The 11,216-nt window shown below is 36.2% G+C and overlaps 1 protein-coding gene across 2 annotated transcripts in view; it reads right to left on the minus strand.

Annotated features, from left to right (window-relative positions):
- Positions 1–11,216, minus strand: part of EMCN (endomucin) — a 129,220-nt gene that overhangs the window by 45,891 nt on the left and 72,113 nt on the right. The window contains exon 5 of one of the 2 annotated variants that reach the window (XM_011943201.1): positions 7,682–7,720. The exons of the other annotated variant lie outside the window; for it this stretch is intronic. Coding sequence (XP_011798591.1) covers positions 7,682–7,720 — 39 coding nt within the window. The remainder of the gene's footprint in view (positions 1–7,681; positions 7,721–11,216) is intronic. 2 annotated transcript variants of the gene reach the window in all.

The raw sequence follows: 11,216 nt of genomic DNA on the forward strand, positions 1-11,216 counted from the left end.
CAATAGTTATTCTTTTTTTTTTTTTTTTTTTTTTTTTTTTTTTTTGTTACATGGATGAATTACATAGTGGTGAATTCTGAGGTTTTAGTACATCTGTCACCAGAGTAGTGTATATTATACCTAATGTGTAGTTTTGCATTCCTGGCCCCACTCCCACCTTCCCCCTTCTGAATCTCTAAAGTTTATTATATCACTCTGTATGCCTTTGCATACTCATAGCTTAGCTCCCACTTGTAAGTGAGAATATACAATGTTTGGTTTTCTATTCTTGAGTTACTTCACTTAAAATAATGGCCTCCAGCTCCATCCAAATATCTGCAAAAGACATTATTTTACTCCTTTTAATGGTTGAGAAGTATTCCATGGTGTGTGTGTGTGTGTGTGTGTGTGTATGTATATATACATATGTGTATGTACACACACATATATATATACATACACACACATATATATATCTATCACATCTTATTTATACATTCATTAATCAATGGGTACTTAGGTTGGTTCTATTTCCTTGCAGTTTTAAATCATATTGCTATAAATATACATGCGCAAGTGTATTTTTAATATGATGACATCTTTTCCTTTGGGTAGACACCTAGTAGTGGGATTGCTGGATGATTTATCCATTGTTAAAAGTGGGATAATCCCAGCACTTTGGGAGGCCAAGATGGGCGGATCATGAGGTCAGGAGATCGAGACTATCCTGGCTAACACGGTGAAACCCCATCTGTACTAAAAATACAAAAAAAAGTAGCCAAGTGTGGTAGCAGGCACCTGTAGTCCCGGCTACTCGTAAAGCTGAGGCAGGAGAATGGTGTGAATCCAGGAGGCGGAGCTTGCAATGAGCCAAGATTGTGCCACTGCACTCCAGCCTGGGTGACAGAGTGAGACTCTGTCTCAAAAAAACAAAAAGTGGGGTATTAAAGTCCCTTGTTATTATAATATTTCTCTTTATTTCTCCCTTCATGTCTATTAATATTTGTTTTATGTATTTAGGTTCTCCAATGTTGGTTACATATATATTTACAATTGTAATGTCTTGTTGATGCATTGACCCCTTTATCATTAAATAATGACATTCTTTGTCTCTTGTGACAGTTTTTGACTTGAAGTATAGTTCATCAAGTGTAAGTATAGCTACTCCTGCTCTCTTTATTATTTGCATGGAATATCTTCTTCCATTTCTTTACTTTCAGCCTATGTGTTCTTAAAGCTTAACTGGGTGTCTTGTAGACAGCATTTAGTTGGATCTTGCTTTTCACTCATTTAACAATTCTATGTCTTTTAACTTGTATCCAAGGTCATTATTGATTAGAAAGGACTCATTGCTGTCATTTTGTTATTTGTTTTCTGATTACCGGTAGCTTCGTTTCTTTCTCTCTCATTGTCTATCTTTGTAATTTGGTAATTTTCTGTAGTGTTAATCTTTGATTATTTTCTCTTTATCATTTATATACGTGTTGTAGTTTATTATGTTGTGGTTACCATGAATCTTCCATAAAACATCTTATAATCAACTATTTTAAGCAGATAATAACTCAAATTCTGTTGAATACAAAAACTCTATACATTTACCTTTCCCCTCACAATTTGTTTTTGATGTCACAATTTTCATCTTTTAATGTTGTGTATTTATTAACAACTTGTTATAGTTTTAGTTATTTTTGACTATTTTGACATTTAATCCTCATGCTAGAGTTACACATGATTTATACACCACTATTACAGTATTAGAGTGTTCCTGATTTTACTATGTATTTACCTCTATCAGTGAGTTTGTACTTTATAAATATGTTGTCTGTATTTATAGCAGTAATTGTCATTTTTTAAAAATTCCCACTTGAAGAACTCCTTTAAGCATTTCTTATAAGGCAGGTCTAGTGGTGATGAACTCCTTCAGCTTTTCTTGTCTGGGAACAATTTTATTTCTCTTTCATTTTGAAGGATGGCTTTGTTGAACATAGTATATTTGACTAGTAGTGCTTTTGTTATTTCAGCTCTTTAAATATATTATTCAATCTCTCTTGACCTGCAAGGTTACTATTGAGAAATCCACTGATAACCTAATGGCAATTCCTTTACATGTGATTTGATGCTTTTCTCTTGTTGCTTTTAAATTTCTCTTTATCTTTGACTTTTAACAGTCTGGTTATAATGTGCCTTAGAGAGAATCTCTTTGGGTTGTACATTTTGGAGGGCCTTTGAGCTTTATGAATCCAAATGTCTCTGTCTCTTTTAAGACTTGGAAAATTTTCAGCAATTATCTTATTAAATAAGCTTTCTGTCTCATTCTTTGTTTCTTTTTCTTTTGTAGTATTTGCTTGCTTAATGGTGTTCCATAAGTCTTGCAGGCTGTCTTCACTATTTTTCATTCTTTTTTGTCTGATGGAGTAATTTCAGAAGACCTATCTTTAACTTCACAGTTTTTATCTTCTGATTGATCTAGTCTGCTCTTGAAGTTCTGTAATATATTTTTTATTTCATTGATTGAATTATTCAGCTTCAAGATTTCTGTTTGGATCTTTTTATATCTATCTTTTCATTGAATTTCCTAATTATATAATGAATTGTTTTCCTGATTTCATTAAGTTGTCTATTTGTATTCTCTTGAAGTTCCAAGTTTCCTTCAGTTCATTATTTTATTTTATTTTTATTTTATTTTTTTTGAGACAAAGTCTCACTCTGTCATGCAGGGTAGAGTGCAGTGGTGTGATCTTGGCTCACTGAAATCTCCACCTTCGAGATTCAAGATATTCTCCTGCCTTAGGCTCCCAAGTAGCTGGGATTAGAGTTGTGCACCACGACACATGGCTAATTTTTGTATTTTTAGTAGACACAAGGTTTTGTCATGTTGGCCAGGCTTGTTTTGAACTCCTGACTTCAAGTCATCTACCTGTCTCAGCCTCCCAAAGTGTTGGGATCACAGGCATGAGCCACCACACCCAGCCTAGCTCATTACTTTAAATCTCTTTTCAGACAGTTTGTAATTTCTGCTTCTTTGAGACCAGTTATTGGAGAACTATGGTTGCCTTGTCGTACCATGCTTCCTTGCTCTTTCATGTTTCTTGTGTCCCTGCATCGATGTCTGCATATTTAGTGATGTAGTTTCCTTTTTCAAAATCTAGTAGGGGAAGACTTTCAGTTGCACATGGGTCTGAGGCTGCCAGTTGGGCAGGGTGGCTCTGGTTACATGTAGGCACAGTGGGGTAATCAATGTGCAGCTTCTTTAGTTGTGATCAATGTCAGCAATGAATGTAGGTGCCTCAGTGGCCTAGTTTGTAGGAGTTGGTGGAAGTGATAGTGGCTGCATAGGTTGCTAAGGCAAAGTCTTAACAATTCTCCTGTTCTTGTCTTTCCCACAGTGGGGAGTCTTAGCTGAAGAGAACCATTTTTGTGTTTGGTCTGATATGGCCCACAGGCAACCATAGCAGCACTGGGAGCCAGGGCATACGTGATCAGAGTAGCTGTGGATATAGGTCATGGGCTCAGGGTCTTGTGAGACTACTGTAGCACCTTGGACTTGAGGCACAGTTTCACTTTCCAAGATACAAATGAATACAGTTTCCCCCGTAAGTCAGGGTCTGTTCCTCTGAGGCACACCTCAGCAGCTTAGGCCCAGAGTGCTGAAATATAGCTGAGATTGTGACCCTGGTGGACATGGCACACCACTGGTACAGCTTGGTAGGAAAAGGAGTTTTTAGAAGATTGGGTCCAGAGAACAAAGAATAGCTGTAATTTGGGACCAGGCGTCAACAGAGGTCAGCAAAAATGTAGACACTTGGTGATGAGGTACTAGGTAGTGGTGACTCTGGACCCTGGAATGGTGGGACATATCACTACCCCAGGCTCTATGAGGCCAGGTACAGCAGCAGCAATGATGTAGAAATGGCAAGATACTGCTGTATCTTGGACCTTGGTGGGAGGGGTGCAGCACAGCTCCAGTTCCCCAAGAGGCAGCATGTCTCAGCAGTTCAGACTGCAGGGGCGTAGTGCAGTTTTGGGTGGACAGGGCATGTGGCTGTTCAGCCTGGAGGGCAGGGTGCCACAGCTCAAGCCAGGCACTAATTCTTTGGGATGTGTTTTGCCAAATCTGTTTGGCCCCATAAATCATGGTCACACGTGTCAGTGGAGCCTCTGGATCCCTGTTGGGTGGAGTACTGCATCAGGTATGGCACTGGGGTGTGCAATTGTTCTTGTGTGCCAAAGGCTCTGAACCTCTGTGGGTAGTATGCTGTCTTACCTGTGGAGCCAGGGCTGAGAGTTGACTGCTCTAGTGTGCCAGAAATCTGTGATCCCAGATGGTGGTGGTGGGGTATGCTGCCTCATCTATGGCATTGAGGGGCATGACTGCTCTGGTGTGCAGAAGACCTGAGGTCCCTGAGGGTTGGAGTGCCATTTCAGTTCAGCCCTGAGAGGAGGGTGCACAGTAACTGGAATGTGGGCAGTGGAGTAGCTCCATGGAACATGGCCCTGGTGGTAGGACATAGTAGCAGCTTGGCTGGCGGATGGTATGCTATTATGTGGGCTTGTTGCAGTAGTAACAAAACATCAGGGATGGAGGGATGCAATGCATACTCACACTTGGAGGAAGATGCACTTTTTCCCAAGATTGTACAGGGCAGTAGCAGCATGAGCCATGAGGCAAGAGGTAGGGGCTGAGAAGAGGAGGGAGGGGCACAGCATCAGCTCCTTCTCTAGGGATAGCTCAGTATGTAGACTCTGGGGCGCTCCTTCAGCAGGCCTCAAACCCTATAAGGACTGCAGAAGTCTCTAGTGCAAAGACTGCGTGTATCCATGGCGATGATGGTGGTTGTTGGGGTCCTCTTGCTTACGTTTTTCCTGCAGAAAGGGATCTCTTCTGGTTTTGAGTTGATCCCAACTAGGGGAAATGGGATGGCAGAGGCAAGGTGTTTCCTCCTCTTTCCTGTGTGGCCATCCTGTGTTTTAGTGGTCCACAGGATTTCTGCTGCTGTTCTCCAGAGCTTTCCTTTAGTTATTTTGATCAAAATGTAGTTGCTTGTTCATTATTTTTAGTTTTTTGTGGGAAGTGGGAAGAGCACTAGAAGCTTTAAGTTGGCCATCTTGCTGATGTCACCAACATGGATCTATTTTTGTTTTATAATGTTAAAATATTATATCTATGTATAATTGGTCATAATTTACATTTTATATAGAATCCTTACTTATTTTTATCCCCCAAAAACGTTCTACATAAAAATCATCATCAATTTCTGGACTCTTAATAATAGTTTTTGAAGTTGTTGTAAAAATGTAACTTTTCAAGGAAATTAAAACTAACTGGATAATGTTAAAGAAAACATCAAATGTGAGAACTGTATGTGATACATTCAAAGACTGAATACATATTTGCTTATATTTATAGAAAGGAAACAGGACTAGTAATTCTATGGGCTATGATTTTATGTCAACTTCTACCTAAACCAGAAATATGAATTATTTTTAATAATATGCCTGTCCTTAATCCTATGGATGAATATTTCACAAATTTGGTATTTTAACATCTTTGATGCCAAATACGTAAAACTAAAGAAGTCTTTAATCTGAAAAAAAAAAAAAAACACAGAAGTATAAAGAATGTCCTGTTAATAAATGTGTTAAATCATCTTTTGGGGGATGGTGTTTCTGATTTAGTCTTTAGCTGCAATATATATTTGAAGTTTGAATGAAAAAAATGAGACTCAATTTTCAAGTGGCTTATAGAACCAGTCTCATTTCTTTCTAATCCACTATTCAAATAAATTGTTTGTCTATTATTTGGCTTAGGAAAATCAGTTTACATAACTCGAAAAATAAAAATAGCCTAAATGAGCTTTTTATTCCACTAAAATCAATTAAACTCATAGCTGCCACTCTGTAAATAAAATTTCTTTAAACAAAATGAAGGATCCTTCAGTCTCTCCTTAAAGATAACTGACAATTTGGCTGCTTCCCAATTCTTCATCTCTGACTTCTCCTTGATAATCAATTTATGAAGCAGAGGGAAAAAAAAATCCTTCCCAGAACTGCATCAGTCTTCTCTCATTAGAAGCATTGTTTTTGTTTTGTTTTGCTTTTTTTCCTCTAGTGCCTGCCAATTTTTAGCCTATGAAGATGGAAGTAATAAAAAATATGGTGATTAGTTAATAAAAAATATGGTGCTTAGTGGAGTAAAGGGAATAAATAATATAAAAATAACTTCCTTAATAATGAGATATATGATATAGAAGAAGCTAATTACTAAAAGTTAAAAGCATAATAATTTGATTCAAATTCCTCAAACACAAGAGGTAGAAGTTAGACTAAAGTGATTACTTAGAATATTTGCTGTGAAAATGGAGCACTCATAATTATTAATGTCACTCATAATTCTTTTTATTTTTGTAATTTTAAAAAAGTTATATGAACCTATAGGTTTATTTCACATTTTTAGTTTATTTTCATTTTTAAACTTTAATTTGATTCTCAGAGATACATGTGCAGGTTTGCTATATAGGTAAACTCATGTCATGGGGGGTTGTTGTACCAATTATTTTATCATCCAGCTATTAAACCTAGTACACAATAGTTATTCTTTTTTTTTTTTTTTTTTTTTTGAGACGGAGTCTCGCTCTGTCACCCGGGTTAGAATGCAGTGACTTGATCTTGGCTCACTGCAAGCTCCGCCTCCTGGGTTCAAGTCATTCTCCTGTCTCAGCCTCCCTAGTAACTGGGACTGCAGGCACCCACCACCACGCCCGACTTGTATTTTTAGTAGAGACGGGTTTTCACTGTGTTAGCCAGGATGGTCTCGATCTCCTGGCCTCGTGATCTCCCTGCCTCAGCCTCCCAAAGTGCTGGGATTACAGGCATGAGCCACCGCGCCTGGCCACAATAGTTATTCTTAATGCTCCTCTCCCTCTTCCTACCCTTCACCCTCAGGTAGATCCCAGTTTTTCTTGTTTCCTTCTTTGTGCTCATGAATTCTCATCATTTAGCTCCCACTTACAAGTAAGAACATGCGGAATTTGGTTTTCTGTTCCTGTGTTAGTTTTCATTTAGTTTCCATATACCAAAGATAGCCAGCATTGAAAGTTTATGAGATTTGTCATTTGTATGAGTACCAGGTAGGATGTAGAAAGATAAAAATCCCTCAGATAACTATGATTTCAAAACAGGAAGACTCAACATTGCCATCTTCCCCTGCCCAACCATTTTCAATTCCTGTTGCTCCATTATCAAAAACACATTCAATCTAAAACTAAGGGTGGCAAATACGAGCACTATGATAATATTTTAGATTGTTAACTGTAGTTTCTAACATCATCTTTTTCAATACTACAACCAGATTTTATTAGAAAGTAAGAGAAGACATTTTGTACTTCTGGGAGAGGGCACACTGACAACAGAAACAGATCAAGAACAGTGGGTTCGGGGGCAGAGGACAGAGGGCAATTTCACAGGCTTTATACATTTGCTAGAGCTGACTCCACTCACCTTAGTCACAGAACACTCAGAAATGTCTCTATAAGTTCTCCTGGTCTGCATTTTTTTAAACTCAAGTTTTTCTAAACATTTTATTTGTGATATAATGTTTTCCCTTGTGCTATTTCTCCCTGCCCCCAAACTGATTGGTGTAACTTGTTTTATTCTTGAGATTTTATCCATGAAAATACTAACAGAGAGAGAAAAGAGAACTTACCTGGTATTTTTGTTGTTTTAATTGAACTCTGAGTCTCAGCTTTAGAGAGAAAAAAAGAAAAAAAAATCAATATAATTAAATGTTGTATATCAGATCTATTCTCACAATTGTTTCAGGTGGTAAATGAGTATGAATTTTGGCTCATTTCTGATTCACTGTTTTCAAATCATAAAATCATGATTCTTCATGATTACAGGAAACTTCCGAGAAGGTTTTTAAGAAAAAGTGGTTCAACCAACTTTTTCTTTAAGGGCCAAACATTTTAGGTATTGCAGGCCATAAATATCTGTCTTAACTATTCAACTCTGCCTTTTGATGTGAAAGCAGCCATACACAATATTTAAAGAATGGGAATAACTGTGTGCCAATAAAACTTTATTTTGAAAAAGTCAGGGTATTCAACTTTGCCTGTGGGCCATAGTTTGCTGAGTCTTGCTTTATAGGATCTGGTATAACCTCACACCTTGAATATCCTGAGATAACATAGAAAACAAAAATCCTTCAGTAAGTACTTAATGAATGGGGTTGCCACGTGCTGTAATCCTGCTAAGTCATGGTGCATCTCATGACCTGGGGAATATACAGCGAAGTTCAGACAGATACTTTTAAAATGTAAGGAATTATTTTATGATATAGTCCAGGAAAGGTTTCTGCAAGGGAAGTCATTCAAAAGAATTATAATCAAAGATCACTTCAACATCTTTGAGTCCATGGAGCATTTTCAAGATTTGGCACATGAAAAATACAGAAAATAATTTTGGAACAAATAGAAGCCCAATAATGACATTTTTAAAAGTCCACTTGTTTCCTTTGTATAGTCACTTGACTCTCTATATCAGTATCTTAAATTTAACATGCCCAAAACAGAACTCTTGACTGTTATCTTGAAATCTGTCGCTTCCCTTGCTTTCTTGGATCAATACATGGTGCTATTTGTTTTCTAGTTGCACAAAACAAAACATTAGAAACCTTTCTTGAGTCGCCTATGCTTCTCACCCTTATCAGCTCTAGTTTCAAAATGTATTCCAAATTCAAACAAGTCTCACCACCTTTTCTGCTACTGTCCACCCAGCACTTATATCTCTCCCCTGAGTACCTGCAATAGCTGCTTAGGAAAATCTTTTTAAATTTAAACTTCACTGCTCCAGTGGCTCCTATTACTCCTCACTTCATCTCCAACCATTCAGGCCCTGTTTCACTGTACTCCAATTCGTGGCTTTGCTGTGGCAGATTGAAGGCACAAGGCCCTTTCTGCTTTGAGGTTTTCTTTCTTTTCTTGCTCTCTTTCTTCCTTCCTTCCTTCCTTCCTTTCTTCCTTCCTTCTTTCCTTCTTTCCTCACTTGCTTTCTGACTCTGCTCAGAAGTCGCTGTTCAGAGAAGTCTCCCCAACCACCTTCACTAAATTGTTTCCCCAGACCTTTTCACATCATTCCATCTCATTGCTGCATTCATTCAACAGTACTTTTTTTACTACCACATTTTACTTTTGTCTTTAAAAAATTATTACTTTCTGTCAGGAAGTAACTCCATGGGGGCAGACTTCTTATCTTGTTCAGAGAAGTGATTCCAGTGCTTACCAGTAGAAACATATGGATATAATGAATGACAGTAGACAATAATAATATATAAAAATATTCTACCTACCTGATTTCAATTTTTAAAGAAAAATGGATACTTTATTGAAAATTTCCTAGTTGGATAATTCTAGTTACTATTTGCAAGTGACTTTTATGATCAGTTTCATATATTATTAGTTGATACCTCTAAAGGAAACAATATATTTCCATTTTGCAAATCTGTAAACATTAGCTGAGGGTAGTAAAATTACTTTCTTAAGGAAAGAACCAGGTATATAGGCCAGGTCTGTTAACTCTAGTTTTCATCTTCTTTCAGTAAAATGGACAGCTTTTCCTTCCACTAAACTGTTCCAAATGGAAGCTTGATAGACTTCACTGAGAAGACAAAACCTTCTGATTATCCTTTCTTTGAATATTTTTAGCCTTCAAAAATGTGTAATAATTCTAGAGGAACATAATAAAAGAAATATAACTATACATTAAGATGTAGCTGAATCTTAATAAAACATATCAATTCAAAATCCTTCAATTGAGGAGTGTAAGAGGTTTGGACATTTATATATCTTAATGAATACATTGATATTTTGAGGACAAAATTCTGTAAGTCTCAAATATTTAATCAAGTATAGAATATTCCTTTTTTTCCCTGAAATCGAGAAGATATTTTTAAAATGGTAAAGTGTTTTCATATAAATACAACTTTCAAATTTGGACTCAGTTCTGTGGATACAAAAGCTTGGTAAAGATGAGTGCTATGGAATATGGTTAAAGTTGTGGGAATTAATGAGTGAAGACATTTTCAATTATTCCTGTTTATTATTTACAGCTTTCATAAAACATGTGTTTCGAGAAAAAGCCAAGCTTTGATCTATAAAGAATCTCAGGAAAGTCAAATAGCAAATTAGCAGTGTGCTTAGTTAACCATTCTCAAACTGAGATGTTTAATAAGGACTCAAAATTTAGTCAAGGTGGTTGGCAACTTACAATCTGTTTGTTGAGTTTGATTTTTGAATATGAAATTGAAGTCTTATGAAATGCAAATGAATTTTGAAATGCTAATCACATTAATCCAAAGTTAAACTTTGCTCAAGCATTTAGTTTTTAAATCGGAAATCTTTAACAGCCATACAACAAATAACTTTGTTAAATATTCTTATCTCACAAAGGATATTGCAGGATATTTCTAACTAACAAACTTACACATAGAACATGATAATATCATTAACAGGTGCAAGAGAAAGAATATATACATCTCTTCTGATATATAATTCTCTACTGATTTGCTGTTGAATAATTTATTATAACCAATTCAAATTCTCTTCATCCTTCCTCCATATGGCATTGACTGAGTCATTAGACACGAGATTACTTCTCATCTGGCTAAACCATGACTTGTGACTAAGACTTTATCATCCTGAGGAGTCCTCTTGTATCTACCTACTTGAAATGACATAAACTAATTAAATAGCATATGAGAAATATTATAATTAAGTCCCAAAATAAGTTTCATAGACAAAATGTGCAATTCACAAAATAAATATTGAAGCTGGGTGGGTAATTAGATAAACTAATGTTTTCTAGATTGTTGTGTGAAAGTTTCTATAAGGTAGTACCGGAAAGCAGCATTAAATAAGACCAAAACATTTAATGAGAAAGTTGTTTCCTTTTCAGCTTTCTTGCAGTTTACTTGGTTATTTGAATGAGAAAATTCTAAAATTTTAATTGGATGCACATATATCGTTAATATCTAACATTTGCTTATAACAGTTTAGTTTTTTAAAGAGCAAGTATGTCTCAAGCTCAGAGCCTCAAGCAAAGAACAAACTCTAGCTAGAATTTTATTTTTTTATTTACATAGTAGTGATTTTTATAGCTATTGTTTATTTATGCCAAGCAAAACTGGTTTTTCATTTATGGTAGTTTATTTTTCTTTTTATTTTATTTTATTTTATTTTATT

This window comes from Colobus angolensis, unplaced genomic scaffold (assembly GCF_000951035.1).
Source record: "Colobus angolensis palliatus isolate OR3802 unplaced genomic scaffold, Cang.pa_1.0 Scaffold217, whole genome shotgun sequence".
In the NCBI taxonomy this organism is placed as follows: Eukaryota; Metazoa; Chordata; class Mammalia; order Primates; family Cercopithecidae; genus Colobus; species Colobus angolensis.